General features: G+C 45.1%; 1 protein-coding gene across 1 annotated transcript in view; it reads left to right on the forward strand.

Annotated features, from left to right (window-relative positions):
* The window catches only part of DNAH2 (dynein axonemal heavy chain 2), a 2,945,517-nt gene that overhangs the window by 601,012 nt on the left and 2,316,736 nt on the right, over nt 1-27,769 (forward strand). The window contains exon 19 of the mRNA XM_085638712.1: nt 8,094-8,241. Within this exon, the coding sequence (XP_085494838.1) occupies nt 8,094-8,241 (148 nt within the window). The remainder of the gene's footprint in view (nt 1-8,093; nt 8,242-27,769) is intronic.

The following is a 27,769-nucleotide window of genomic DNA, read 5'->3' on the forward strand; positions in this document are numbered from 1 at the left end:
AAGTAGGGTGCACATTAGTTTTGTGGAAAAGCATCTCTGTGATTGGTTAAGAAAAAGCAGTTTCAACGTGGAGTACATATCATAGGATAAAATTTGCTCAGCTCAACCACACCTGCTACTTGCATTTGTAAGGCACTGTTCGAACTTAAAACAATCGTCAACTTTTAACCTGCACGTGTCGTTAATATTCAAGAAAATGTTACAAAAAAAATCGTTAAGTTTTAAAAAATTGATGAACTTTTAACCTGCACGTGTTATAGAATGTTCTAGAAAGTGTGTTGATAGAATACGTTGCACTTCTGACTTCTATGTGTTGTTGAATATTAAAAAAACGGTTCATATGGAAAATTAAAAAGAAACCAATAGAGACGTTTTGAAACCTAAAAGAATCAAGGAACTATTCTAATTTATTCTTTACATGTATTTATGTGTGCAGCAACAAAATTATAGACACAACAGCACTAGGAAGAGGAAGAAGCAGGGAGTGGGGGGAGGGAGGGAAATGGGCAGAATGGCACACATGCACAATTAAGTACAACACACATATAGACTAACAATGGCCAAAATGAAACACACCAACAAGGAGCACAAGTCACACAACCCGCCAACATCACACCACTGAAGGAGCATAGAAGTGAAAACCACGCTGCATTCATACAGGATGTGTACAAAGGCCAGTCGTTGGTGTTGTGGGATGTCTGCGAACGTGGTCATCATGGATGAGATGCCCAGCATGTGGCACATGGTCGAGTTCACTGTGTGTTATGTTGCCAAACGGCTGCTCCTCCCTCCCACGAGCCCCCACACTTTTGTACGGTGCGCTGTTCTATCTCGTGCACTCGTACGGCACACCATTGTAATGCCTATTTGTGCATGTCCTGCTACATTACAACTACAACATCACAGTGCCGTTTGGAGGTCGTGCATGCCACTTTACAACATCGACTGCTGCGGCTCTTGTAGCAGGCCACACCAGAACACAGAGACACACTTACCGCACTTCCTGTACACGGACATGTCAAGACACCCCGTTCCCCTTGCCGGATAGGCACACCCCTGCACTGACCTGTGAACCCCAGACCAGCACACACCAGTTGTGCATGCAGGAGGATGCATGCGTAGCTACACATCCAGGCTCACAGCCAACGCTGAGGTGACAGCACACTGTGATGTTGCGGGGCTCATGCCTATCATGCTAAGACAATGACCACAGGGACACACTTACTAAGATGTGGGTTTGGGGGGCATTGGCGGTCCTGGAGTTGTTGAGATGAGTCTTCTGGCCCTCATGGGTATCCCTGTATCATGCTCATTGACTTTATGGCACCTGTGGGTGTTCTGGTGTGGCTCTTGGCTGTGTTCCCTTTCATGGTGCAGGTAGTTGTCCTGCTTAACACCAGCAGAAAGCAGGTGTAAAATCCCTGGTGCTAACGTGTCTTATCGCCGGAATTTGTTTCGCATTGCAATTGGTGTGAAAGTTATGATGTGATTTTTTTCGTGTGCAGAACAATATACGAACTGAGCAGTGTATCTCGTCAAGATCCAGCACCTGACGCACTATTCCCAATCAATATAAATACAATGAGATTTCTTAATAGATTTTGTGTGTACACTGTAAGTGCAGCCAATACCTCAGTGCAATTCAATACAGGATTTTAGTATTTAGAATAAATCGGAAAGGTGCACCTTGTGTCTTTTTGCACGGGAACGGCTACTCTCCATTTCATTATCAGCACTTTAACGGAAGTAAAGTTGAGATAAATCTAACACACTAGTCAGAAGTTGGTGCAAACTGCAGATATCACCAGTATTCCAGCGATAAGTGCCCCAAAATTTAACACCATGGTGGACTCCATCAAATAACAGTAATAAGAACAAGAAAGAGTCACACAGCAGTTAAGAGAACAACCAAAAACGTTATTAATTGTTTTTTCAAACTTTATTTTTTATAATAATAAATATATAAACGATAAACTATTTTCAAACTTTATTTTTTTATTAACATATATATGAACAATAAACTAATAAACAAAATGTAACAACAATAATACAAAATAACAAGGCGGAACACTCCTGTGGGGACCATGGATGTCGACGACAGACCTGGAAAATCAGAAAGATTGTTAAAAAAAACCCAACATGGTATTCTCAACAAAATACCACAAGAAACAAATCACAGATATATAAAATGCATACAGCTAACAAAATTTTATAAGTTTAACTTACAAAAACTGTAAATGTTGCCGCTTTAAAATATTTACCGAATCTGCAGAAGGTACCACGCCCACAACGTTTTTCTTCAGTGGTGAGGACATTTTTTACTTTTCCCAAGGGGCAAACAAAGACCAATGCCACCTTCGTCACTCGCAAGATTTGCCAAAGAGTTCTGTTACAAGGGGATCCTAACAAAAAATACTCGTGCGGCACAGCAAGTATGATGAAACACCTAAGGACCCTTCATCCAAACAATCTTGCACGAGAAGAGTGCAAACAGATGAGGAACACTCCTGTTCTGTATCTGTAAAAAAGAATCACAAATAAATGTATATTAATAACTTTCAAATTTATACTATTCCATTACTGTACAAACACATTTTATATAAAAACTGACTAAGAAACTATAGCCCTGAACCACAAGTGTGACGATCGTTAAAACACTACATGCATAGTGCATACTACTTTGAAGCAGTTCATGCCCTAAAGCCTACCTCACTAAAAGACTACATGCTAACTGACTAAATGATTACAGTACTATAAGGAGACACACTGGGTGAGTGACAGGGTGTTTGCTAGAAGAGTATGAATACTAACTAGGGAATAGAAGGTGTGAAACACAACTGTGTAGGTGATTAGAGGACTGCATCCATACTGCATAGGCATTTACAGCAGTCAATGTGCTAAGCCCTGGCTCACTGCATGACTACTTGGGTACTGACCGAATGATTAGAGTACAGCAAGGAGAGTGCCTAGGTGAATTTATAAGTGCTAGGCTTTTCGCACAGGGAATGGATTAGTACTTGGTACTGAATGGGTCACTAGAGGAGTGCAAAGGCAGTGACAAGTGCTGGACTGTATGGATACTTACTAGGAAATTGAAAGTGGGAAAGACAAGTGTCTAGGTGGTTAGAAGACTGCATGCATAGTGCATAGGGGTTTGAAGCAGTCCATGTGCTAAGGCCTGGCTCAGTGTATGAATACTTAGGCACTGACTGAATGATTAGAGTACTGCAAAGATAGTATCTTGGTGAATTTATAAGTGTTTGGGTTTTAGCACAGTGAATGGATTAGTACATGGTGCTGAATGGGTCACTAGAGGACTGCAAAGGGAGTGACAGGGTATTTCCTGGAAGTGTATGGATACTGACTAGGAAATTGAAGGTGTGAAAGACAATTGTGTAGGTGGTTAAAGGACTGCATGCATAGTGGATAAGGGTTTGAAGCAGTCCATATACTAAGGCCTGGGTCACTGGATGAGTACTTGGGTACTGACTGAATGATTAGAGTACTGCAAGGAGAGTGCCTGGGTGAATTTATTAGGGTTTGGTGCAGTGAATGGATTAGTACATGATGCTGAATGGGTCACTAGAGGAGTGCAACGGCAGTGACAGGGTGTTTGCTGGAAGTGAACGGATACTGACTGGGGAATTGAAGGTGTGAAAGACAAGTGTGTAGGTGGTTAGAGGACTGCATGCATAGTGGATAGGGGTTTGAAGAAGTCCATGTGCTAAGACCTGGCTCAGTGCATGAATACTTAGGCAGTGACTGAATCATTAGAGTACTGGAAATAGAGTGTCTTGGTGAATTTATAAGTGTTTGGGTTTTGGCACAGTGAATGGATTAGTACATGCTGTTGAATGGGTCTCTATAGGACTGCAAAGGAAGTGACAGGATGTTTCCTGGAAGTGTATGGATACTGACTAGGGAATAGAAGGTGTAAAAGACAAGTGTATAGTATGTTAGAACACTACATGCATACTGCATAGACATTTGAAGCAATCTATTTGGTACTTAGAAACTGACTAAATAATCAGACTACTTCTAAGACAGTGCTTAGGTAAAACTTTTAAATTTTCAGTTCTGCCACAGTGAACAGAATAGTACATGGTACTGCACCATAGTGTCAAACCCTGACTCTTTTTATCAATGCATAAGCAAAGACTAGCTTCTAATGCTACTAAAACGTGACAACATGAGAGGTTTTAAATTAGTTATCTGTCAGCAAATAGACGATGTTACCAAATGCTTCTCTCACAGTGGTTCCCAAATGCACACAGACTAACAGTGTGATTCTAGACAACAACCACTATACCTAGGAGTTTACCAAAAATCATTCACTACTGTGGAAATGGTAAGGGAACTGCACACAATCTTCATATTTCAGGACTGCACTTGTATGTCAAAGCCTGACTCATATAATCAAAGCATAAGCAAAGACTGGCTTCTAATGCTACTAAAGCATGACTCATTTAATCAACGCATAAGCAAAGACTGGATTCTAATGCTACTAAAAATTCACAACATGACAGGTTTTAAAACAGTTATCTGTCAGCAAATACATGATGTTGCCAAATGCTTCTCTCACACTGATCCCAAATACACACTAACTCACAGTGTGATTCTAGACAAGCACCACTATCCCTAGGAGTTTACCAAAACTCATTCACTACAGTGCAAGTGGTAAGGGAACTGCACACAATCTTCATATTTCAGGACTGCACTTTTGTGTCAAAGCCTGACTCATTTAATCAAAGCATAAGCAAAGACTGGCTTCTAATGCTACTAAAACTTGACAACATGACCGGTTTTAAAACAGTTATCTGTCAGCAAATACACGATGTTACCAAATGCTTCTCTCACAATGCTTACCCAAATGCACACAGACTCACAGTGTGATTTTAGACAAGCAACACTATCCTAGGAGTTTACCAAAACTCATTCACTAGTCTGGAAGAGTTAATGGTACTGCACACAATCTACATATTTAAGTACAGCACATCAGTGTCAAAGCATGACTCATTTAATCAACGCATAAGCAAAGACTGGATTCTAATGCTACTAAAACTTCACAACATGACAGGTTTTAAAACAGTTATCTGTCAGCAAATACATGATGTTACCAAATGCTTCTCTCACACTGATCCCAAATACACACTAACTCACAGTGTGATTCTAGACAAGCACCACTATCCCTAGGAGTTTACCAAAACTCATTCACTACAGTGCAAGTGGTAAGGGAACTGCACACAATCTACATATTTCACGACTGCAATTTACTGTCAATGCCTGACTCATTTAATGAAAGAATAAGCCATAACTGTCTTCTAATGCTACTAAAACTTGACAACAAGACATGTTTTAAAACATATCTGTCAGCAAATACACGATGTTACCAAACGCTTCTCTCACAGTGGTTCCCAAATGCACACAGACTCACTGTGTGATTCTAGGCAAACACTATCCCTTGCACTATACCAAAACATATTTCTTCATCTAGAAGTAGTACTACATTTTAGTATAGAAACATAACATAACTCATTTCACAAATTCATAAACAATGACTGGTTTCTAATTCTACCAAAATATAAAAACAGCGCAGTTATCTGTCTACAAACACATGAAAAACACAAATGCTTATCACAGAATGGTTTCTACATGCACACACATTGTAGAGAAAAAAAGTACTCCCTACACTTCAGCAGGAGAAATACATTAGTCTGATTAAAATCAAAATAGTCTACATACATCCCCTCACAATTAAATAACTCATCTTTCAAGTTCTTTTGTAGATTAATAAGTATATCAATCACTCACCATATTTTATTTTACAGAATCTCTGCACTGTGCACCTCTCAGCAAAAACAAAGAATGGAAAAGTTTCCCTTTTATTTTCCACACATATACATGTAAACATCAAATCACAATCCTTCACACATAAACTCAAAAGCAAACACACATTTCTATTGGTTAAACATTTCAACCCTTTCCAACTGAAATACATTTCAACCCTTCCCCCAATCTGCCTTCTGCCTGTTACCATAGAAACAGGTCATGGAACACTGCACTGAGCTCACAGGTCACAAGTTCAGCACACAATGTTGCTAATCAAGACAGGAAGTGTGCTTGACTTTTCAACATATCAGCTTATCATATATAATGTTCCTTACAATCTGTTGTTGTTAACCAATAAGAATCATACATTTAAAAAACAGAAATATACACCCTACCTTTCAGTGTAGAAAGTAGTCATACAACCAATGATTTCTTGTCTTTTTTTAAAAAACATTGCCGTGGATCCGCGCACCCAACGCGTAAGAATCCGTGCACCCAACGCGTTAGGATGCGTGCACCGTGCGCGTATTTTGCCGTTTTTTATTTTTTTTAAAAGGGGGCCCCAGGGGGTCCTTCTGGGACCCCCTAAGCACCTCTAGAGGGTCAGAGTATTTCCACTCTGCCCCCTTTATATGTTTTACACACTTATTCCCCTTGCTTCTTCAGCCTCGCTTCTACTGAGGCAGAAAATGGCCGCTAACAGTTCCTGGTTTCGAATGTAGAGAGACACTCGACAGCCAATTAGCATTCAGCGCGGGATGGTGCGCGCCCGGTTCGGGGAGGGTGCGCTTACGGTGCGGGTAGGGTCCGCGGATCCTCCCCGGCCATAGATATCACTAACTGTTTTACCCTAATTTTCTCAGGAACTACTAAACAGATTCACACCATTTATGCAAAAGGCACAAGTCTGAACTGAGGACTACCTCTTTGCCAAATTTGGTGTCATTCCGTTCAGCGGTTCGGGCTGTAGCTGCGACAACAGATCCTATGGGAAATTGCATGGGGAAAACGTGTTTTGGGACCCCCCTTTTTTCTCGCCCCCGCTTGACGAACCACCACAAAACTTTCAGGGTAGGAGCGGAGCTGGCCAAAAGTTTGGAAAATTTCGCGAAGATTCGTCAATCGACGCCAGACTTATTGGGAATAGAATGTTGCGGATTTCCTATGGAAAATAGGTCCTAACTATAACTATCTACTGGCAACCGCCAGTAGATAATATATATATATATATATATATATATATATATATATATATATATATATATATATATATATATATTAGTATACTATGTATACATGTGAAAATGTGTCGGTCTACCTGTTTACCTGTCAGTGGCATGGAAAAAATGGATGGAACTGACGTCAGCACGCCGACGAGGTCCTCTTATGGCTCCTATGATGTCATACGGTGTCGCGAGCGGAGCCGTGCTATTATGACATCGTCGTCGACGTGGGAGAGCTATGACCGAATTTCCGCTGAATGCTGGCGCAGGGGATATTCACCTAAGTGTTCAGGCTAGTCCTTTGGGAGCAACTGTTTATGTTGCCACTCCAGAAACAGATCAAATGCACTGTGTGAGTGTGATAGAATTGTATTTATTATTTAGGATTTGTTATGGTTCATAAAATCATTAAAACTTTATATATATAAAAAAATAAACTTCCCAGAAAACATAACCAGGGTTACAACGAAGTCATTTTTTTGTATTTATAATTCTACTTTCCTGTCATGGATAGCTTATTTTCAAGTAGCATTTAAGAACTTATATTTCTTTCTTACCACCAGCATGAATTCACAGCAACTTTACTAGCTCCCCACTCTACAATTCTGCTACAGCTTGATCTCTGAAAACACCAGAGTGAATTTTCTATTAACCAAGTTGCTCCTATCTAGCTCTATTGTGCTAGGTTTTTTTTGCTCCTAAGAATAGAGTTCTTGAGAAGGGCTATAACATTTCAATGTATGTCAGGAACATTTAGCTATTTTGATTTCATTACACCATTGGAAGCTTAGGTCTTAATGTGACTAGTAACAAAGTGTTACGAACGGTATTCTGATATTACTGACACCAAGGAATAGTTCAATGATGAATCTGTATCTAGAGTATAACACTGGAGAATCATTCTCGATGGTCAATAATTTATAACTCAGTTATGAAACATGTATCCATAAGTTTGAACCTCTGTTGTGTCCTCGATGCTGCCATGTATTTATACAATCCAAATTGCATTGCCTAATTTATGAAAGTCCCTTATTAAATCAGGTGGAGTTTTCCCCCACCCTGGCAGAACTTGCCCGTGCAGTGAACGGCATCTGCGGCCAGATCATCAACACCGTTTCACGCTTCCGACGTCTGCCCGACATCCTTACCAAAAAGAAGTCAGAGCGGGATCCCATTCACACTGTCATGGGTAAGAGATGGAGGAATGCATATATACAGCAGATTGTTGACACACTCTGAATGAGCTATTTTCAACAGGAGCTCTCTTCATTCCTATGTCTGGGTATAATGGGCTCATGAATGTTATATACAGTGCGTTTAGCTGGGACTGGAGGGTTGCAATGTGAAGGTCATTCTGTATGATGGCACATAGAACTGGAGAGAAGTGGGTGGACAGAAAGGACTGAGACCAGAAAGTTAATTCGCAGAAAGTGAACCTAGACCTTACTCAAGTCACACTTAACATGCAATTATTAATACTCAGAACAGTAATTGTGTTCAAGAAATACAAAAAAGACATCCCAGTTCTGGAGTGTTGTAGTTACAGCCAAGTAGCCTTTTCTGATTCTCTGGGACAGATGGTTATTTAGACAAGTAGGTTTGTGCCATAGCACTTTTGCAAGAGCATATGAACAATACCTTCACCACAACTGCTTTAGGAGTGCACGTCTAATGCTAAAATCTATGCCCATAGATGTGCACAGGTAATGCACAATGAAGATCAAGCATTTGGTTTGGGAAGAAATGTATTAGACATAAACAATACATTTGTTTTAGGATTTTTTAAATGCCAATCCTTTATTTTATAAAATGTATTAAAGACTGTCTCTATAAATATATGTTTTAAACTGGAACTGGATGTTAATAGAGGCAGCCTATGGCTAACCTCAAGTAAACCTTTGAATAAGACTGTTGGCAGGGCTCATGATGGCAGCAGAGAGCCAAAGAAGATGCAGGAATAATCTGATCATGTCAAAATGAGGCAATCTCTCTCCCAGGGTTGCTCACTTCAGTTAAACTGACTCAGAGGAACTACACTGTGGACATAACCGGTTTTGAAAGCAGTTAAAGATTAATATAGGACTGCAAAAGGGATTTGGTCTCTGGGTTTCCTTGACTTTCTATACCGCCCCTCCCCCAGTTGATTGAGTTTACAGTAGCCCACTACAACCTATTGGGGTCCCAAATTGGAGAATCCACATGATGTTACAGTATATTTTAGATGTGGACTCTATGAAGGTCTAGCCCCAGCCTCCTTTAAGTTCCCAACTGTGACTTACTATGGCCTACCCTAATCTAGATGTGCCCAGAGAAGGTCCTAAATTATTTTGGCACCCTGCACAGGAGGGTGCTGCCATTCTTCTTCTGAGCTTTATTTTATAGCCTGTGGAGAAACATGATTGGGCTTCAGGTAACAGCCAATAAGCACTTGATGGGTCCTATTCAAGGTAGGTGGTGAAAGACATAGATTTGCATGCTCTTTCTCCAGCATTCGGGGATAACCTGTAACTTACAAAGCAGTAAACAATGTTAAAATGGCCATAGGACTCAACAACAATGTAGGTTTTGTAGCACATACACCTCATTTGAAACAAACCGAATCCCTTGCAAATGTGGTGAAAAGGCTAAGATCTCCTACTTTCCCTAGAGGACACCACTGCTCAAGTTTCTACTGCACATTGTGTGTGAGAGCACTTCTGAGAAGAGGTCTGCTCTAACCTTTCAGTGACCTTATCTTGATACTTTTCTGGGCCGCCCTGGAGCTGTGCCAGCCCCATCTTCAGTTTTCAGTGACGTACAGTTCTGGCACCAACTGTCATCTTGACTGACGGAGAAAAAAATCTTTTTTCACATCCTTCTCTACCTGTGGGCAATGTGTTTACTCCATCATAGATTCACATGCTTAAAATATTCGCTATTGTCCAGATGGGAGTCCCCGGTACCATTTAATAGTAATACAATGTTAAAGATAGAGCATAAAGACCCTAGACCCTTCAATTTTACAACCTGTCATAGTCTATTTAAAAAAGAGACCAAACTTATACTTCAGCCAATCAGGCTGCTTTCCCCTCTAAAACACTTCTGAGAGAAGCTCCAGTCCCTTAGATTTTCTACCACACATCCACATCATGCTAGGGAGTCTCTACTGAGCTCTGCTCAGTTATGTTGCTACTTGGAAACGTTCAAGAGAATATTTTTAATATTTTGGTACTGTGGAAGTTTTTACCTTCTACCCACAGTGTGATCCTCCATAGAAATCTGACTTCATTTAACCATCATGTCAGACCAGGAGAAGAAAAGTCTCTTCAGGGCCTGTAGTACCTGCGATAAAAAGAGATTGCACTCTGAAGAGCCACACCAAGATTGCAGAATAACCCGCATCATTCCGCCAAGGTCTGTAAGGTATGTTGTACCATTTCAATCAAACACTTTGAAGGATAGATAAGGAAGGCTGCTTATCTGGCTTCAAAAGCTCAAAACTAGAAAAGAGACAGTTTTAGACTCTGAATGTGTGATTGTGAGGACTCCTCTTCGTCCTCTAGAAAATCCCATAATAGGGAGATATCACCCCCATTCCTGATCTTTCTCTGAACAACCTAAAAAAAGCTTTAAAAAAGACTGTTCATAGGTCTTACAAAGGCTGCGGTCCTTCAAAATCTCACAAATCCAAGTCGTATTCTTGAAAAAAGGAGAGAAAAGAATCTTCTGTCTCCTCAGAAAAGGCTGAAAGGTCATCCTCTGAGCCGCCTACTCCACCTCCTAAGGCCAGTTGCTCATTCAAAAATCCTTCCTCAGCTCCGCCTGCTGACAGATCATCGACGAGCACTCTACCGCCGACAAGAACATAATCGGTGCAGTCGAAAAAGTATACGGCATCATCATCGACAATTGCTACTATCAATACGTTGTCCACCACCTCTTCCTCCTTCTCGGCGACAACATAGTTGTCGACGGCATCTATGATTAGACCATCAACGCTGAAGATTTCCCTGATATCATTGTCGACGACACTGTCGACAGCTCCTCCGTCGACACCACCTCCGTCGACACCAATAACCCTGCAGATGACAGTGATACTGATAATGACTACACTGCCATTGGCGTGTATAAGGTATTAGTGACACTGTTAACAACCTTGTCGAATACACAGTCAACGACAGAAAAAATGGCAAAACATCCAAAAAAACTGGTTTTTAACACCAGAACACACCTCTCCAAGTGAGGTGACATCCCTAATTCCAGCTCAACTCTTGGTGGAAGAAGAGTCTGATGGTGACATGCCCTTTGGGGTCGCACGCAGTCCTTCCGAGTTGCATGTGAAGTGCCAAGAAGAAGGGGAGGACTATGATGAGGATTATGAACAACATTATTATTCTTCCCATAACCAGTATCAGCAGATATCCAGGAGGACATGGTTTGTCTAGCTCTCTGACTTGCAGTTCATACTTTCAGATTATAGGAAGCGTTTTCCATCTACTGCCAGATCATCCACTGCTCATCCATCCACTCCAGCACAAAGTCCTACGTTATTGCCTATCTCAGTGAGGCATACACCACAGACAGCCCTGACCATGATCCAGATATCTCCGATGATGAGATAGACGAAGGGTAGCTTTGCGACGTCCACATGGAATGGGATGAATACCTCATGATGGAGCGGGCTACCAGCTCGGGTTACACACATACCATATACTCACCTGGGTCCATAACATTCAAACAAATAAGCTAGTAAAACCCGCTGGCATCAATTTTTATTTGGCCTGTGAATTTGTATTTACCTTTACCAAATTCTTACCAACTCGATCTTCTTGTTAATAATTTCCTCTGGTCAATGAATCTAGTTGCTTAGTTATATTAAGTAGAAATGACATTAAAACTTTATCTCCAAAAATAACCACAGACTCGAAGAGTTTTAAGAGTTTTATCTAACCAATAATTTTGTGAGTCAAAATCAAATACAGGTTGCACGTTCTTCCTTCAGGAAGATTTTAAGTCAAGTTAAAAATAAAGTCTCAATTTAAAGATCATGATGACAGTACCTGAAGAGGATGAAACAGAGAGCAGTACAAAGGCATACTACACAGATTTACATTTACCTAGGATAATGTGATGACCGAACCCCTAGCCTAAGAGTCAGGTGAAAATCTCCAGAACAGGTCGGGAGATGAAGGATCAAGACAGGTTCAGGACCGGGAAGGTGACCTCTTCTACGTGCAACGCCTGCATCGCACCCCTCTCTGGCGCTACTCTCCTCAAATAATTCTTCCGCAACTCCCCTTCTAGACGATTGGCTTCTTTGATCAGTATCTCTTTCTCTCGAGCAAGGTCTCAGGCATCTGGAATTGGCATAAAGTCTGTGGCTGTCCCTGCATCTGTGACAGTGGTGTCATGTTTAATTAACTAAACTGCCTCAATTATACTATTCTACGTGTATGTTCCACCCCAAATGTTTCAATATTGTGAAAACCCCTACTTCGGATTAGGCAAGGGGAGGAGGTCATCACACCATGCTAGATGTAATATTTTACTATAGGTTCTTTGTTCAATGTTCCCGTCCCTTAATTCATTTTCCCAAGCTTTATTCCCACCCGCATTTCACGTTATGATCAATACATTGTAGATACATTTGTTCTAATATTTCTTCCTTTGTCCGGGTCAATGGGTTGAGTTCTCATGAGATTCTCTCCAGTGTGAGCTTGGCTGAGTTTCAACTTTGTCATCATGGTTCCGGGCAGGTTGTTGTGCGCCTGCGCGCAGGTCATGTGGGCTAAGGATTTCAGTCACCCTCCAAGGCCCAAATATGAACTATTAATAAAGTCAGAAAAAGACATGTTAGAATACGCAAAGAAATGAATTCACTGTATACCACTTATCTCTACTCTATCCCCATTTACTTATTTTTAATCTTTGCATTCGTATTTAGTAGAACTTATAAGGTTTAGATCAAGCAATAGCATGAACATTACCATGTGAGTTTCAAGCGGCCATCTTAAAAGCTATTGCGCAGCTACAAAGTTTTCCCTCAAAGCATAGAAGGCGCCATACTACGTAGATGTAGTAGACTCATGCGCAGTGAAAATCCCGCGTTTTTGGCGGCCATTTTAGGACACTCGGGTTACTTGTTAATAATACACATATGAAAGCTTCCCCTAGATACAGTATATTGAGTGTAATGCAATATTAGTATTTACAAACAGGTTGGTTACATTATTACATGTTATTTGAGAGGATTGCATTCGAGCAGGTTTCTTTTATACGAAACCTTGCTTCATCACTCATCCCTACCCCATCATATCCGTCACCCACCCCAGTGGACTCGCCACTGAAAGATATTGTGGGTTTTCATAGTTTGCTAGAAGAGCAGTTAAAAGATTCACATTCCCCATGCCCACTAAGCATGTGGACTGTTTTGTTTTATGATTTTAAGGAGCCTTTCCAGAAAAGTGTAAGGTCTGTGCCTATTGTCAGCTATATTTGAGAATAGGACTTAAAAGTAATGAAAAATCTGGCTACAGTCACGGCGGTGGGTCTTCCATGCCTCAACGAGGAACATAAAGCCCCAGGGGACCCTCCAGCGTGTCTAACAGGCCATCCATTGCCAAAGATCAAAGAACCTCCCGATCTCTGCGCCTCCGGATAAGGAGGGCAAACACTTAGATAATATCAGCAAACTTTTTTCATCAATGTTAGGGTTGACAGTTCGGGTGGCAAATTCTCTGACGGTTTAGGGAAGATATGATTGGCGGCTCTGGACTGACCTTACTCCATATATAAATCAACTTCCGGAAGGGGCGAAAGCAAAAAAGATCTTTCAGGAGGGGGAGCACACATCCAGCAGAGATCATAGACTGTGCCATGGCTATAGCCACCACTGCATTTAGGCAACTTGCAGGCTGTGCTCAGAAGGCAATGCTGGCTCTAAGCTACCTTCTTTAGATCTGAAGTACCAAATACAATTTTAGTTCTTTCCTTTGATGGAGAGGCCTTGTTCCGCAAGCATGTCGATGAAGCCCTAAAGGCAATAAAGACAGACACAGAGGCAGCTAAATCGCTGGGGACAGTTCAAGAAGATGCCCTTTTGTGGGGCCAGAGGAAAAGGCATTCCATCATATAGAGGAGGTTATCAGTAATACTGGTATCCCTCCTACACATTTACCTCCCAGCAGTTTTGTCCGCAATATTCCCAGAGACAACCATCTCAAGGGGCCTACAACATGCCTGCACCTAGAGAAAGAGCAACACATAAGGGAAAGTCCACTGGACATCACCAGTGACCTGTCACAGGCTCCGGCTACCCCTATCTCCTCACCATTCAGACTAGGAGAAAGAATATTCCAGTTTCTCTAACGCTGGTTAGAAATAACATCGGACCAATGGGTCATAGACTTTGTTCAATACGTCCACACCCTGGAATTCCTACAGAACCCACCATTAAACCCATCACACTGCTCCATTCCCAAACATCTACAACTGCTCAAATTGGAGGTCAAGACCATGTTTCGGAAGGGAGCGATAGCGAGGGTCCCTCTTTCGCAACAAGGAAAGGGACTCTATTCCCGTTTCTTCCTGATTCACAAAAAATGGAAGGAATGGCGGCCTATCCTCGACCTAAGAGATCACAACTCATATCTCAAAAAAGAATCATTCCGCAATGGTAACATTCCAAGGTATTCTCCTATGCTTAAACCACTGAGAATATATGTCAACCCTCAACCTGCAGGATGCATATTTACACATCCTCATCCATCCTTCCCACAAGAGATTGCTAAGGTTCACAGTAGTTGGTCCCCAGGATATTTACAAAGTGTCTGGCTCCGGTAGCAGCCTTTGTAAGGGAACAAAAACACCATGTGTTCCCATACTTAGACAACTGTCTCGTCAAGGCACATTCCAGTCAGGCAGCACAAAAATCAACAAATGCATGCAAAGCACTGTTCATCGAGCTAGGTCTCACTCTAACTTGGAAAATGGCAAGCCCACTAGCTGCAAAGGGCTATAACGTTTTTGGGAACAACATTAGATACTATAACTAAAAAAGCCTGCCCCACATCAGAAAGACGAGTAAAGCTAATAACATTAGCAAAGTCCATGCAGACAAAAAGAGTAAAGCTAATAACATTAGCAAAGTCCATTCAGACAAAAAGAGTCTCTTTCAGTACGCCTCTACAAGTCATTATTAGGGATGATGTCATCATGCATTTCTCTAGTTACGTTCTGCCAGCTAAGGATGCGACCCCCCCCAGGAAAGACTAGACCTCCAATGGGTACAAGCGAAAGGTTTGTTGGATGATATCATCAAACTCACTCCAGCCATGGTCAAAGCCCTGGATTGGTGGACTCAGAAGGCACAACTCTCAGGCAGCTTTTCATTAATGTCTCAACCCTCTCTGTTGGTCATTACCATCAATGCTTTCTTAGAGGGATGGGGAGCATACCTTCAAGACCTGCACGTCAGTGGCAAGAGACAGAAGCCTCGTCAACGTGCTCACATCAATCTGCTCGAGCTTAAGGCAGTACATCTGGCCTTGCAGTTTTTCCTCCCCAAGATAAAGAACTCACAGGTTCTCATACGAACAGACAATACAACAACGATGCACTACATAAACAAGGGGGTACAAGATCATTTCTCCTCTCTCTCTCATCTGCAATTGGGCCATCTGAAATATACTGCATCTATGAGCAGATCATGTCCCAGAAAAGCAAAACAAGATAGCAGACACTCTCAGCAGTCATCTTGCCACGAGTGGGAACTGGATCAGGAAACAGTCAACCACATATTCTCACAGTGGGGAAAACCCAATCTCTACCTTTTTGCGAACCCACAGAACACCAAATGCTGATTCTTTGCAAGCTGGCCTCACCATCCGGGATCATGGGGAAATGCATTTGCGATGGCATGGTCTAGAATCCTGCCTAACGCCTTTCCGCCTATTCCCCTGATTCCAAAGGTTCTCATGAAGATGAAAATCGAACCTTGCAGAATGATACTGATAGCCCCAATGTGGCCTCGCCAACATTGGTTAACAGAACTCTCCCTGCTGTTAGAGAAACCTCACATCCAGTTGAATATCTCACCTTATCTTTTGAGGATGAGCGAGGGCCAAGTCTTGCACTGAATCCCAAGTCTCTTTACTTTACCAGCCTGGCTCCTGAACACAATGAATTTGCCCATATGAACATCCCTCCTGAATGTAGGGAGATACCTTCTAGGGCCAGAGCAGACAGTACTAACAAAACATATTCTCACTAGGGGAAGAAATGTAGTTTATGGTGTCAACCGGAGCGGATACATTCCCTGTCTTTCTCACCTGAACAGAGATTAGCATACCACATTCAGGTTTAGCTCATGTATCCATCAGAGTTCACCTGGTGGCCATTTCTCGATTCAGACGATCACCCAGGTCACCCTCATTTTGGTCCTTCGGCATAATCAAACAGTTCCTTAGGGGCTTGTTTAGGATCTTCCCTCCAGACCTAACTCATTTGAGCCCATTCACAGACCGAGTTTAAAGGATCTGTCCTGGAAGGTTGCTTTCCTTGTGGCCCTGACGTCTGCCAGACAAGTCAGTGAGACCCAATCCCTCACTATTCAAGAACCTTTCCTACAAAAAATTAGAGAGGACAGTATAATCCCACATACATATCCAACGTTTATCTCTAAAGTCCCTTTGGACTTGCACCTCAATGAGCAGCTGATTTTAAAGACCTTCTTTCCAAACCCTTCAACACTTTGGACATCAAGCAATGCATCTAGTTCTACATAGACAGGCCCAAGAGCTTTCGTAAGTCTAACCAGTTGTTTGTGGCATACAGCACACCACAGAAAGGGCAACCCCTTTCCAAACAGAGCATAGCTAGATGGAGATCTGCTGCAATTCACTTCTGTGACCAAGCAAAAGGAAAACCTTTCCAAACATCTGTGCATGCTCACACTACAGGGACTATTTCAACCTCAACGGCACTTTTTGCAGGTGTGCCACTCCAGGATATTTGCAGAGCAGCTACCTGGAAGAATATGCATACCATTATGCAACACTACTGCCTGGATTTGACTACTGAAGGGGATGTAGCAGTAGGCCAAACAGTTCTAAGACATCTTTTCCGGTGAAGGTGAGCCACCTCTTTAAAGCCATCAACCTATTACTAGTGCTGCACATTGCCCGCAAACGTGTTTTTTTCTTTACAGCATGCTGAAATCTTGTCATATGTTGAACGAAAAATTAAAAGATATGTTCATGGTTATGTCTTTATGTCTTCTTTTATTCTATGTAAAGGGATATATAATTGTATTCCTAACTCACAGTTCAGTGTGCCTCCCTACTGCTTTGTACTCTGATTCAAGCATGTGAATCTATAAAAGTTGACTGTGACCCTTCATTAATTAGAGGATAGTCAACCTCTTCTATGACACCGTTGTTGGCAGTTTTTTCTACCCCATTCAATTTTGTAGCTGATGCCCACCTCAGTCCTATACACCTCGTTGGTGCTATACAGATTCTGAGGTCATGCAGGAGCCTGTTGTATTTTTGTCAACCTTACAACACATGATGGGCACCTTTCCCGCCTCCCAGCTGCACATCCCTCCCCCTTCTCTATTTAATGGCTGCGCAGTGGACGTGTGCAGCAGGCGATCCGCTGGCTGCCAAAGGTGCGCCAAAAGCAAGCCTGGATGCGACCCGGCCGCGACCAGCGCCAGAACCCCTGGATCTCCAGCCACTCACCACTACGACCCAGCCGCCCTCCTCGCACTCTTCCAAGGAAGGAACAAGAACTGCCAGCTGGCCTCACCAAACACCACCCATTGTCAGTTCTCCTGCCGCCAGTGCTGCCAGACCCTCGCCTCCGACCATACCCCACGGACGCCACAGACCCCAACACCTCCGGCACCCTAAACTGCATATTCCTCAACGTGCGCTCCCTGCACAGACACCCGTAGAGATATGGAACCTCTTTGACACCCTCTCGCCAGACGTTGTCTTCTTCACGGAAACCGGGACCAACACCTCCTCCGCCCCGGATATTGCTAGTGCCATCCACGACGGATGCAAGATCCAGAGGAAGGACCGCCCAGGAGGGGGACTCGCCATCGCACACAAGAGCTCCCTTCGACTTTCCACCTTTAGCACAAGCGACTCCCTCTCCAACACAGAACACCTCCACTTCCAGATCCAGACCAACCGCAGAACCACCCTTCGCGGCACCCTCTCCTACAAACCCCCAGGCCTCACTCTTCTTTCACCACCACCATTGCCAATCTCCTCGCACCCCACGCCATCTCGTCCACGGACTACATACTCATTGGAGACCTGAACTTCCACCTCAACAACTGCAGTGACCCCGACTACACTGCCCTCCTGGACAACCTCGCCAACCTCTGACTGAAGCAGCTCGTCACCACCCCCACCCACAAGGCTGGACACATCCTCGACCCCATCTTCGCTGGTGGGACCAACATCCACATCAGCCACACCTTGCAGCCCCTCTGGACAGACCAGCACTGCGTACACTTCTACTTCAACACCACCAACAAACACAAGCCTGACCCTGCCCACCACAAAGGAATTGGAGCAAGGTCACAGAGGAGCACCTAAACTCCTCCCTCATCCACGACCCCCCCAACGCCACGACCGACGCCAACTCTGCAGCCCAGGAACTACACCGTTGGATCACCAGCTGCTCAAACAGGCTTGCTCCCCTCCACCACCCCGACAGACAACGCCCCCTGAAGGTAGCCTGGTTCACCATCGACCTCCAAGAAGCCAGATACTCCTGCAGACATCTTGAAAAATGCTGGAGAAACAGCAAAACCACTGAGGACCAGAACACCTACAAGTAGGCAATGACCGACTACCACCAACTTCTAAGAGCCACCAAGAGGACCTTCATCCGGGGCAAAATGCTCACCAAGGCCACCAACTCTAAGGAGCTCTTCAACATCTTCCAGCAGTTCACCAAACGCCCCAGCAAAGCCACAGGCATGCAACAAGCTCGGCTCCTACTTCCACCTGAAAATCAAGGCCCTTTACGACAACTTCAGCAAACAACCTGCAGAAACAACCCTTCCCTCCAGAAACGATAGCCAGCCTACCATCACCACCTGGACACCGGTCACCACCAAAGATACTTCCAGAACCATGAAGAGCACCCATTTAGGAGCCCCCATGGACTCCTGCCTGCCGCACATCTTCCACAGAGCTGCCGCCGCCATAGCACCCGAACTACGCCGCACCATCAATGCCTCATTCGATTTCGGCACCTTTCCCGACGAATGAAAACGGGCAGAGGTTAAGCCCCTCCTCAAGAAACCCACAGCTGACCCGAATGACCTGAAAAAGAAAAGGCCCATCTCTCTCCTTCCCTTCACAGCCAAAGTCACTAAGAAATTCGTCGGCGCCCAGCTGACCACCATCATCGAAGATAACGCCATCCTCGAATCTTCCCAGTCTGGATTCCGCAGCAACCACAGCACCGAGACCGCCCTCCTCGCTGCCACAGACGACATCCACATGCTACTCGTCCAGGGCCACATGGCGGCCCTCATCCTGCTAGACCTCTCTGCAGCCTTTGACACCGTCTTCCACCACACTCTTGCAGCCCGACTGCACGACGCCGGCATACGGGGGAACTGCCCTCGACTGCATCCGCTCCTTCCTCGCCGGTAGAACCCAAAGGATCATACTCCCACACTTCCTCTCCGAACCCACAGAGATCAACTGCAAAGTACCCCAAGGTTCATCTCTCAGCCCCACGCTCTTCAACATTTACATGGCCCCCCTCTCCGACATCGTCAGACAGCATGGGCTCAGAATAGTATCCTAGGCCGACGACACCCCGCTCATCCCCTCTCTCATGAAGATCCCCAAAGACACCATTCTCAGCTTCTGGGAAGGAATGAAAGACTGTGCAGCCTGGATGAGCAACAGCTGCCTCAAGCTCAACTCGGAGTAGACAGAGGTCCTTGTCCTGGGACCGTCCTCCTCCGCTTGGGACAACACGTGGTGCCCCTCCGCCCTTGGAAACCCACCCACCCCGACGGACCACGCACGGAACCTTGACATCATCCTAGACTCCTCCCTCACCATGACCTGCCAAATCAACGTCATCCCCTCCAACTGCTTCAACTCCCTCTGCAAGACTTTAAAGTGGATCCCCCCCAAAGCCAGAAAGACCACCCCCCACGCTCTCATAACCAGCAGACTGGACTACGGGAACACCCTCTACGCTGGAATCAACATCCCTGCTACACAAACTCATGACCATCCATAACACCGCAGCCAGACTCATCCTTGGCATCCCACGACATGAGCACATGACCCAGCACCTGCGAGACCTCCACTGGCTCCCCGTCAAGAAGAGAGTAACCTTCAAGCTACTCGCCCACGCCTACAAATTTCTCCACAATAACGGACCCAAATACCTCAACGAAAGCGTCTCTTTCCACGTACCCAATAGAAACCTCCGACCTGCCGACCTCGCCCTAGCAGAAACCCCACGCATCCACCGAACCAGAACAGGTGGAAGAGCCTTCTCCTATGTCGCAGCCAAGACCTGGAACAAGCTTCCAGCCAACATCAGACGCTCCCCTACCCTGCACACCTTCAGGAATAGCCTCAAGACCTGGCTTTTCGGCTGACCCGGAGCTGCACAGCCCCCACCCAGCGCCTTGAGACCCTCACGGGTGAGTAGCGCGCTTTAAAAGCCCCTGATTGATTGGTCCCTCAGCACCTGCCGAACAACCTATGTCTGCTCCCTCAACAACTACCTCTGCTTCCAACTCTGCTACCAGCGCCTCCTCTGCTACCTCCACTCCCTTCACCTTTGACTCCAGCAGTCAAGGGTGGTCACTACACCATTGATTCTGCCAACTCCTAAGGATATGAGAGACGATTATTCATCAGTGTCTCTGTATTCCTATTTGGTGGAAGAGAGTGAACTACTAGACACTAGAGGTAAGAAAGAGTGGGATTATTATATCATACCAAAGGAAAGTTGCAAGTTGCCCATCCAGCCAGATTCACCTCCCGATGACATAGCACGTTTCCAGGTGCTGATGGAAACAGGGGCTAAAAAATGTGATCTCGCAGTTACTTTGGTGGACCAACAATGCTACCTAAATTACTTCAAGGAGCAGCCGCACAAAGCAATTAGATCCATACATAGACTGGACTTTGTTTGGTCAGAAGGCAACAGTTTCAGCAATAGTGCCTCATTTAGAAAGAAGTACAATGCCCTAGACTGGGCCCCAGCCTTCCTTATGTTCCATTCCAAACCCGACTCTGTGTTCATCGCAGATCAAAGAACATGATAGGGACTGCATGCGCATAGATAATTTGGGCCATCAAATTGGTTCCATGGGGGCAACATAATTCAATGCTACAAATGCATTGGCAATTGTGAACCGTTATGATCTCCAAATGTGGCATGACATCTCTCCAGTAATCAGCCTCATACCAGAGTGTAAGAGGTTAAGAAGGAGCCTGCCAAAGCCATCATCAAAAAGGGTGTAACAACATCAGAAACAATCATGGACAAAGCAGTGGACGTTCAAAACACAGACCTTCGCCAGCTGTCCAGGGCATGGGAAGGTTTCTTTCAAGGGCCTCTTCAAGATCCTTTTTATTAACTATGTGCCAAGGTCGAAACTTAGCAGGAGGCAGGCTTTTTGAAGGACGCATATTTCTCTCTTTGCGAGGAAGTTTGAAGGAAATAGCTTTATGGTTCGCCCATGTTAAAGGCAGTATTTTATCTAATGTAATGTTAGAGTTATTTATAAAAATACCATCCAGAGTCTGATCGGCCTTATGCGTGGGCTCTGAGATGATCTGAGTCAATCCAAATCCTGCCATGTTATCCAGTAAAGTTGATGTATCTGCGTTATTTCGGATTCAAGGTGAAAGTTAAAGTCATCAAGTGTCGTGAAGGTGGGTAAATCTAAACATGATTCCATAAAAGTCTACAGTGATTGTATAAACACGGATTTCGGCCCTGACGGCCCGTAGAGAAGTAGACCAGGGAAGGACCAGGTGTTAGTGATTCTAATATTAAAATTCATTGCCTCTACTTCAAATTGCTGAGTAGGCTCCAAGGTGGTTTTAGAACAGGAACAGTATATAATTGCTATGCCACCACCCGTTTTAGCTCTCGCCTGCGCAGCACGCATGCGCTGCATAGGAGGAGACCTTTAGAAATCGATTCACTTTTTTGGCCAAAAACGTGCACGCTTTGCATTGCTTTGAATGGCAACGCGAGCACGTTTGGCGATTTCCTTGCGGGAGCGAGCTTTGAAACCATCTATTTGTAATTACCTGATGGTTTCAAAGCTCGCTCCCGCAAGGGAAACAGCCCCGCTCCTCTCTCCCCTCCCCCTACTGCCTCCTCCTCTCCTCGTCAAACTTGTTAACACTGCGCCCGCGTTTACTTGCAGAACATAGGCGTACACATTTAACAATCACGCCCGTGGCTCACAGACCCTCATCACCGTCCCATCCACAACACAGGAGCAAACATTACATTTCATCAGTACCCCCAGTCATTTTCACAACTACCACGTTCACTCCCTGTCCGATTAATTTAAGCTTCCAGTTTTGCGGAGAATGCTATAGTAAGAAAAACATAAATGTACGAGGTTGTGCTTTGGGTAAGGAAAGACTAGAGATTGTCATACGTGTTTGTTGTGTAGCACTTCATAAAGCACTCCTGCCGCTTCTGAGCGCTGTAATTGACCGACGTTGCTGTCACGCAGAATTCTTACATCTCGTGCCCTGCAGACCACTGAGAATGTTAGCAGAGTGTGGTAAGTCACTGACACGTCTTTCTTTTTTAGGGCGCTTTATCAATAACCTTGGGCGTACTTCACTATTGCCGTCATCCGGGGTCCCCCTCGCAGCGCTCGTTCTATTAGTAATTATTATAGGCAATAATGAGCTCCCTGAGGGAGGCGTCAAGCAAGTACCGGCCGTGTGATACAAAACTGGCCACGCAGCTCCCAGGCCCAGTAGGAGCAGCCGCGGAGGGCATCCTGGGTCACGGCAGACAACGATGATGAGATAATGCGCGCTATTAATTCCTCCAGCGGTGACAGGCGGGCGGGGCCGCACATGCTGCAGCTGCATACGTGCGGGGCCGCCGGGCACGACACATCCACCCTGCGTCTCCGTGCGCCCATGCCAACCTTCCGCACTATAGGCATTCTCCCACGGTGCCGCGTTCAGTCCGCACTTCCCGATGTACCGCTACACAAAGGACCCTCCCTGGCTCCAGCGCACCATTATCTATATACTAAGCAATGCACATGGCAATAACGAAAAATATATTCTGAGATTGATGAAATAAATCTACATTAGGTAATTGAGTGGCAGGAGTGACAACCTCCCTAATGCAAACAAACAAAATGCGCTTTCCCCTTCGCCACAGCTTGTTATAGATGGGCATAGCTCAAGCACTGAAAGCCCCTCGCACCCTTAGGAATTGGTGCCAATACACTTGTTGCGCAATTGATTACTAGGCCCCTGGGTTCCCGTGACCACCCAATTCAAAACATCATGTGCGCGTGACCAACTGCACACTCCGAATGACCTTGTGGCTACACCGCCTGCCCAAGCATCCTGGCACTGGATCCTAATGAGCCATGTCTTTCTTTATTTCCATATAAGCCTCTTCGCGTGAGACCCCCTCCTTGCACCGGCCAGACTTGAACTCACTACAGGCCGCCGCTTCGTCTCAGCCCCTCCCGGTAACGGCTTGGCTCGAGCTGCGGGGAGCACTCCGCCCGCACATGGCATTATCGGCACCTGTAGGAGACACACGGTATCCTGCAGACCTGCCAGCAGCACACAATGTTCCTTCCTCTTGGCTCTGCCCGCTCCGGTGCCCACCAAGGCCTGGGCGTGCCCGCGCAGCCTCCTCACGGCCTACTGAGGAGGGGCCTGGGATCCGTCATGGGGGCTCAGGGCGGGTTCCAGGCCCAGACGGTGCCACGCTGTGTGTGTGTCTGTGAGATCAAAGGTGCACTATTGATACCCACACTCAGCCCAAGGATGGAGGGGAAGTAAAAGGAACACTTTTCAGAATGACGTTCAGCCCCCTTATTCTACATGCCCCTATAAATGGGGTCACGGCAGCCCAAATGTACCACAAAATGCATTAATGTGGTGTGCTTTGAAGCCTTTTCAGTGTAGTGGCCTCTGGAAATACGACACACATGTAGGACAGAGAACACTGCAAGAGCTTTCATTTAGTTCATGTTTGTAAGTTTCATTCACATCTACAAATTTGTTCACACAAGCAGAATATTGTAGGAGATCTGAAGTTTTTAAAATATGTTTTCAATTTTTGTGTATTTCGTAAACTTTACAAGCATTTTGGTATACTGTCCTTGCTGGGGAACAAGTCTTCTAGATAAATGTAATCGTGATACTGTGTTGCTCGACAAGACACTGTCCCCGGGTTCTGTATTGGGGGCGTGAATGAGCCATGGAAATGTAAGGGGGCAAGCCAAAATCAACAGCGGTTAAGAGGGATCTACTGTTTTAGATACTGAGTGCATCTGTCCAGCTGCCAAGGCATCATACGCCACGATTATGGGTATGATGGCACAGGGGGAGCCGGGTTTACTGTGGCAGAATCACTGATTCTGGCTTGTAATACCTTCCCAGTACCTTGTTATTTCCAGCTGTAATGGGGAACAACATGCAAGCTCTAAATTTATTTATTGTTCACGGAGAGAGGCTCAAAGGCTTATAGAAGAGGAGCAGTACCATGCAGAGGAAGTGGAGGAAGGTGAATTAGATGATTCAATGGATGAGTTTGAAGGAATTCAGGAGGCAAGTGGATTGGACACCACTCCTGAGTGGGAACTTAATTCTTCAAGGTCTTCTCCGCCTCAAGAGCTGGCTCCTTACCATTTGGTTATAAAGAAGGCTGCGGAGCTTTTAGATTTGCAGTTGCCTTCTGCTGAATATATAAGCCTAACTTATTGACGGAGGTTCTACATTCGCCTTCCTCAATTGTTGAGCCTCTGTTGCCTTTTAATGAGGCCATCCTGGATCCTATCATGGATGTTTTGCGCAAGCCACTTTCTTCGCCTGCTGTTTCAAAGGCTGTGGCTAGAAGATATAGAGTAGCTCCAGGGGATCCGAGCTTCCTTTCTTCACACCCATCTCCGGAGAGTTTGGTAGTGCAAGCATCCAGCTCCAAACAATCTTCGGGGGCATTTCCACAAGCTCCAGCTGACAGAGACTCAAAGAAAATGGAACAGTCAGCTAAAAAGGTTTTCTCTTCAGCTAGTATGGCACTGAAGTCAACTAATGCCACTTGTTTGTTGGGCTGCTACATTCACGCTTTAATGGACTCTGTAAAGCAATTGGCCCCCAAACTCAACAAGCATTGGCATAACCAATAGGTCTCGCCTTTAGGACCTTATAAGTGTTTAGCCATGCAACACTTGGGGCCTCATGTAGGTGGCATACACTTTACCGATTCTAAAATACCGAATCATACCGATTCGGTATTTAAGAATCGGTAAAGTGTATGTAGGTAAAAATTCGGTAAATGTTACCGAATCGGAGTGAGTCGGTAATTACCGAATCGGTATTTACCGATTCGGTAATGAGGCATACCTTCCCATTGATGGGAAGGTATGCCTCATTACCGAATCGGTAAATACCGATTCGGTAATGGGGGGAACACATGCAAGGGTGGCAGGGTGTCACATTGACACCCTGTTGCACCCCTGATTCGGCCATGTGTGCACATGTGGCACACATACATGCCCTAAGGGCATGTATGTCTGCCACATTGCACACTTCTAAGCGCTATGTAATGCTTTTCCACATCCATTCTTTATTTACCACCAACTATTAGTTGGTGGTAAATACCGACTCCAAACAACACCCACACACTCCCCCTACATCTCATTTCTGTATTCGGAATTTACCGAATCGGTAAAATTACCGATTCGGTAATTTTACCGATTCGGTAAATTACCGAATACAGAAATTCACCCCCTACATACCAAAAGCCAAAATACCGGTCGGTAACGGTATAATTACCGAAAATCGGCCGTTACCGACCGGTATTTGGCTACCTACATGATGCCCCAAATGTTGTTGTACCAATGATATTGTGCTGGATAACTAAACACTTATAAGGTCCCAAAGGTGAGACCTATTGGCTATGCCAATGCTTGTTACCTTTCCTATCTACATTGGCCATTTCATAGCCTACCGTGAGCGCAGTAATCCATTCGGACTCAGATGTTTCATTAGCCCAGTTGTCCGTTAGGTAAAACCAAATCCGGGTTTGACATATGCATCAGGCATTCAGACTCATATTTATGCTTGATCAGAGATCTAGTATTCAGCAGAATACAGTTTACAGAGTTCCCAGCAGAATCGTTGGAGTCGCCTTGGAACGACTCCACTGCCTGGAGCGGAAGTGCTACAGGAAGTGGGTGCATGAGGAAGGGGGCCACTCAGGAAGGCTTCTGGCCTGGTTGGTGCATGTGGAGTCCAGTGGAACCCTCATCACGCAAATCCTCACGGGAGGGGGATAGCCGTTGTATGCCCTCAGGGCCATCAATGCAGCTCTTCATGACTATTATAAAATCCTATGGAAATGGCCATTGGGCCAATGCCTGGACCCCCCCATTGCCTTCAGTCTTGCCCTCAAGCTTGAGACCGTATATGCAGAAGCATTGCGTTTGGGATCCCTGCCAGCCTCCTCCAGGGAGGCAATGGAGATCCCCCTCCCTAAATCCAAAACATCCATCACGGACCAGTCTGGATATCGCCCGCTTTCCATGTTAAACATGGATTTCAAAATTCTTCGCAAAATCTAAGCTTCGACGTTACTCTCACACATGAGAGTTCTTTATGCATGCAGACCAGAATGGGTTTATCCCGACACGGTCCACTTCAGGGCACCTTCGTAGGCTATTTCACATTCTCCACCATAGGGAGACTCCTACCCGGATGCCTCGATTATGTTCATTCATCTGGAGAAGGCCTTTGCCTGCTTGTAGTCTAATTTTTTATATGCAACCATGAGACTGATGGAGTTGGGGGATGGCTGGGTTCGCTGGGTGTGCTTATTCTACACTAATCCTACCGCACAGGTGAAGACAGGCGGCATGGTTTCTGCGGCAAATTGGGTCCACCAGGGTACCAGGCAGGGGTGCCCCTTGTCTCCCTTGCTATTTGCTTTGGATATTGAGCCCTTGGTGGCTCTTTTTCAGCAGAGGGGACGGACCACAGCCTGGTGATAGACGGTAGGGCACATGTCATTTTGCTATATGCAGACGATCTGCTGCTCTATCTGAGGGACGGGCAGGACGGCGGGGCCCATGCCATCGGGCTACTGGAAGACTTTTCTAAAGTTTTGGGCTTACTGGTTAACAGGTCCAAGACACACCTGTTTCTCATAAGAGTGGACATGGCGCGACCTGCTGGAATACAGGCGGGATTGACGTGGTCACCCCAGTCCTTTCATTATTTGGGTATCCAGGTGTTCTATGACCTAGAGAACCTCAGGGCGGTCAATTTGGGGCCGGTGTGCCGATCTCTTAAGACCAGCATTCAGTTCAGGCACTCTCTGAAACTGCTGGTTGATGGCCCTCATGTCCCTAGCCACAATTATTATGCTCCCTAGACTCCTGTATTACTTTGTGAATCTTCCTTTCCTGCGCTCCTGGATTAACAACCTGGACTCCCTGCTCCGTT

Source organism: Triturus cristatus, chromosome 12 (genome assembly GCF_964204655.1).
Source record: "Triturus cristatus chromosome 12, aTriCri1.1, whole genome shotgun sequence".
Taxonomy (NCBI): domain Eukaryota; kingdom Metazoa; phylum Chordata; class Amphibia; order Caudata; family Salamandridae; genus Triturus; species Triturus cristatus.